Below are 4,766 nucleotides of genomic sequence, written 5' to 3'. Positions count from 1 at the left end.
ATTTGCATAATTAATGAGAAAATATGAAGATGTTGACGGATCATCATGTTTTTTGGTATGTATGTAGCGTAAGTGAAGACAAACATAATGAGATATCAATTATGCAAATCAACAGCTAATTTGCATAATTAATGAGGATATTTTATAAATTCACTACATTCCATGATAGGACTTTAAAACTTGTCACATATGTAGCTGAGAAAGAGAGAAATGTCAATACATATTTATCATGCAAATGATGATCTCATTTGCATAATTAATGAGAAAATGTGAACGTGTTGACGGATCGTCATGATTTTTGGCATGTAGATAGCTAATTTGCATAATTGATGAGGAAAAGTTTATAAATCCACTGCATTCCATTATAGTACTTTCATCAAAGTTGTCACATATGTAACTGAGAAAGAGGGAAGAGAGTAAGGGGTGTATTCAAAGACTTTGAAAGAGAATAAGTCAAGAATGGATCAAAGGATCATCATGATTTTTGGTATGCTGATAGCTTAAGTTATGCTTGATACAATTTGATATCAATTAATTGTAACTTGGGATCTAATTTGCATAATCAATGCCGAAATTTTATAAACCAACTCCAAGCATATAATTACGAAGAAAATGAAATGAGTAACGCATTTGTCTACAGACATCATTCTGCATAACAAACCTGGTTTATTTGGCAAAGGTATGTGTTCGTGGAACTCTAGTTGCAAAAGTGAGTTTCATGCAACGTCATGACACATGAGGAACTCAAGATTCTTACCTGAATTTCAAGGTCGGCAACACGCTGACGCAGTTCGGCTATGGTGGCCATTTTATCAGCCTCCCTCAGACGAATGTCCATCACTTCAGATGTGCTCTGTGGGTGCAGAAGTACATGGTAATAAACTGATGTAAAGGAAAAAATGACAAAAAAAATGATGGCAAAGCAAACCAAGAGTCTGTAGGACACAATCCCTGATGAAGTAATTTCAGTGTTTGCAGTGAGGTAAGGTGTTTAATACCCTCTTTTCAACTACCGTCATGCCAAATGTCAGACTAATCCATCAAAAGGATCATGATTTATAGGTGCAAAGACACAGACAAGAACAAGTTGTTCAAAGTATGAAAGTCTCATCTAAGCAAAGAAGGATATCGTAGCATTTGCTCATAAATCATGCAATTGTACAAAATCTTAAAATAGAATGTTGACAAGATTTTTTGTCATAAAATGTCAACTGAAGTATTTGTAATCAATAAGTGTTTGGCCAATGTTTCGAGCTTTGTCCAGTATCAGGGTGAAGCAAACGAAGGGTGTACGAAGTTGAACAAAGTTATGACCATATCCTAATGGCTTTCAGGCTATATCAGGAGTCGGGGTGACGTCAAATAATGCATTGAGCAAAGTAGGGTGGCAGTTGTCCAACATTAGTGACGTCATCTCACTTTGGACAGTGAGCAGGGGAGGGTGGCAGGTGGATGAAATCTATCACTAACTTCTACATATACAAAATGTATTACACGTTTGGGACCACATTGTAAAACTAGCATAATGCAGTACTGTACTTATATATATTTGTGACTGCACCTGGAACTGTAAGCAGTGACACCCAGTGCTGCAGTACAATGAACCAGTAAGAACTGCCCATGAGGAACGTGACAGAGGGTCAGCAAAACGTGTGAATTAAGCAATGGTTGTGTAAAGAGTCTCTTTATTCAGTGAGCGTCCAACCTGATGAAGATATTTACGGGTGTGCAGTGGAGGGCAATGACCCTAATTGACGTATTTTAGCCTATTTTCGACTTGTAGCAGGAAAATGTAAGAGAAATTTCATATTGGTGAGACAGTGTAGGGTGCAGACATTCAGATTAGGCAAAAAAAACAAGGTTTTGGTCCATTTTTAGGCCTGTGCTGACCCCTAATTTGATGTGGTCAGTCCCTAAAATGACGTCATGAAAATTGAAGATGACGGTACATTGGGTGTGCCTAAACACCACAAACGACCACAAATGACCCAGAAACACCACAAACGACCACAAACGACTCTAATATGCAGTGTATATGAGTCAAAGACCTTGTGTGGCGCTCTGGAGACATTGTTTATACATTTATGAATTTAAAAAAACGCAGCAACTCCTACGTATTCACCAATTATTTCGAGTTAGTCCGGTTTCAAGATTAAAGCCATTCTTTGCCACCATGTTGGATCGTGTTTGCTTGCATTTGAGGCTGAAAAACAATTTTTTTTTCAAGTTTTATAAGTTGACAATGATAGAATTACGGTATGTTATAATCTATGAACCAACAGCTTCCATAGTTCTATCGCCCTGTCGTCTATGGAGCCGAGGAAGGTATGGAGAACTTCCCCATGCAGACTCCTAGAACGGACTATCCAACATGGCGGCCAAGAATTCCTTTGATCTTGAAACCAGCGGACTAACTCCGAATAACTCGTGAATACGTAGGAGTTGTTGCGTTTTTTAAATTCATAAATGTATAAACATTGTCTCCAGTGCACCACACAAGGTCGTTGCCCCTATACACTGCTTATTAGAGTCGTTTGTGGTGTTTCTGGGTCGTTTGTGGTCGTTTGTGGTGTTTAGGCAGACCCGGTACATTTGAAGGCTACGACGACTTCGACTGGTGGCAATTTTTAAAAACCAGACTTTTGGACACTTGAGATAGCAGGCTGCTGTGTGGGGTGAGTTCTTATGACCTGGAATGTTCACGAATGAGATTATGACACCCTGAACTTGACTACTTTTACATTTTTGCCAATACAGATTTCCATTAGTCTTCACTGCCCTGGACTTACCTTTGCCTTCAGCTCACTCAGCTGCTTCCTGCAGTGGTTCAGCTCAGACTGCAGCTGTGCCGAATGTTTCTCAGCTGCCTCCAGCTTGTTTGTGAGCTGTTCCACACTGGCTTCAGCCCGCTTTAGATGGCTTGTAGAAGAGTTGTTCTGTTGGATCAGAAATAAACTACTTGGACCAATATCGTTGAAGAGATTCATTAGTCACATCACGTTAGTTCACCTTTATCTGCGGGGTAGCCTATATCCGTTGTGCTGCTAAACAGGGTATCCAATGATATCAAGTCGATGGACGGTAGTTTCAAATTGTCATATTTTCAAAATATTGCAGTTTGAAACCACCATCTGTCGACTGAATACCCCTAAATACATTGTTCTTAAAAAGAACGGATAAAGGTGACCCAGGTAGTACGGATAAAGGTGAACTAGCGTTATATCACTAACGTTACTTGATGAAAATTCTATGAACTACTTGGACCAAGTTTTTAATATGCAAGCAAACAAGAAACCTAGTGGCATAGTGTCTATAGTTCTTACTGTTTTCTATAATTATCAATTAACCTGATCTAACCAGATATCAGGTCTATAAGGTCATCTAACATTCTGTATCTGTATCTAAACTCGGCACAAAAAGTTTGGAATATTAACTTTGGCTGATCATATTTCCGTTGTTTCTGCGTCAATTTTAATGTGTTATATATCAATAGAAAGTGGGTGTAATTTCCTTTCATATGGTATCAAACTCCTTATGATTTTAAATTCTCGGAACGAGCACCAGGGCTACTTACGTCAGTGGGTCACGAAAAAAAATGCCCAGACTTCAATTTTTGTGTTGAACTCTGCATCATCCTGCTGGTATGGGTGCAGTGTCAAGGATTCAATCTGTCCTTTTATTTTTTCATGTAATCTTTGGTATACAGAACATCCAAGTTTATCTTTAACATTTCATAAGAGTATATGTGCCATTTTGGCAGTATGATGGCTGAATCAATGTGCAGAGGCGGCAAGGAGAATCCTGACTGTGGCAGGGATAGAGCGTAACAGCGCGTAGCCCTTGGTGTGGTGTATGTTTGGCTGCCACAGGAAAAACAAGGTTCACTATCATCCCATCTGTATGGGACCAAATGCAATTCTGTAAGCGTTAGACTACAATGCCCCTCTACACAGAGCAAGGACCATTGCAGACAGTGTGCGTGGACGGGCGGTGTAATCTTACAGAATGTCATTTGACCCCATACTGAAGGGGTAAGACATTGCGACTGAATGGAGAATGGCGTCCCTGTATATTACAGCATTGGGGTTGTCTTGTCTGGGATGATAGCGAAACTTGTTTTTCCTGTGGCAGTCATACATACACCACACCAAGGGCTACGCGATGTTACGCTCTATCCGTGCGACAGTCAGCGTGGCATTCTCCTTGCCGCATCCACGCCTCGATTCGGTCATCCAACAGCCAAAAGGGCACATATACTCTTATAAAAATGTTAAAGATAAACTTGGATGTTCTGTATACCAAAGATTACGTGAAAAAAGGACAGATTGAATCCTTGACACCCACACACATACCAGCAGGATGATGCAGAGTTCAACACAAAAATTGAAGTCTGGGCATTTTTTTTTCGTGACCCACTGACGTAAGTAGCCCTGGTGCTCGTTCCGAGAATTTAAAATCATAAGGAGTTTGATACCATATGAAAGGAAATCACACAGTCACACTTTCTATTCATATATAACACATTAAAATTGATGCAGAAACAACAGAAATATGATCAGCCAAAGCTCATATTCCAAACTTTTTATTAGAGTTTATATAGCCAGTATAACCGCAGTTCAGCGAAACACACCTGCTTCGCGGGCACGCAGCATGGCAGCAGCTGGTTATATTACATTGAGCGATCCGTCACACCTAACTTTTGCACATCTATCTGCAAGCGTTCTTTAAAACTATCCAGAGAAGATGCCCCTACTGTGCTTGGAGAT

General features: G+C 39.8%; 1 protein-coding gene across 5 annotated transcripts in view; it reads right to left on the bottom strand.

Moving 5' to 3' along the window:
* Positions 1–4,766, bottom strand: part of LOC118420603 (EVI5-like protein) — a 39,297-nt gene that overhangs the window by 3,046 nt on the left and 31,485 nt on the right. For all 5 annotated transcript variants that reach the window (XM_035827443.1, XM_035827444.1, XM_035827445.1 and 2 more), the window contains 2 exons: positions 2,790–2,936; positions 758–853 (listed from right to left, as the gene is read on the bottom strand). In XM_035827443.1, the coding sequence (XP_035683336.1) occupies positions 758–853; positions 2,790–2,936 (243 nt within the window). The remainder of the gene's footprint in view (positions 1–757; positions 854–2,789; positions 2,937–4,766) is intronic.

Source organism: Branchiostoma floridae, chromosome 8 (assembly GCF_000003815.2).
Source record: "Branchiostoma floridae strain S238N-H82 chromosome 8, Bfl_VNyyK, whole genome shotgun sequence".
Lineage (NCBI taxonomy): Eukaryota > Metazoa > Chordata > Leptocardii > Amphioxiformes > Branchiostomatidae > Branchiostoma > Branchiostoma floridae.
The sequence above is the reverse complement of the archived record's forward strand: the minus strand, read 5'-3'. Positions and strand labels throughout refer to the sequence as shown.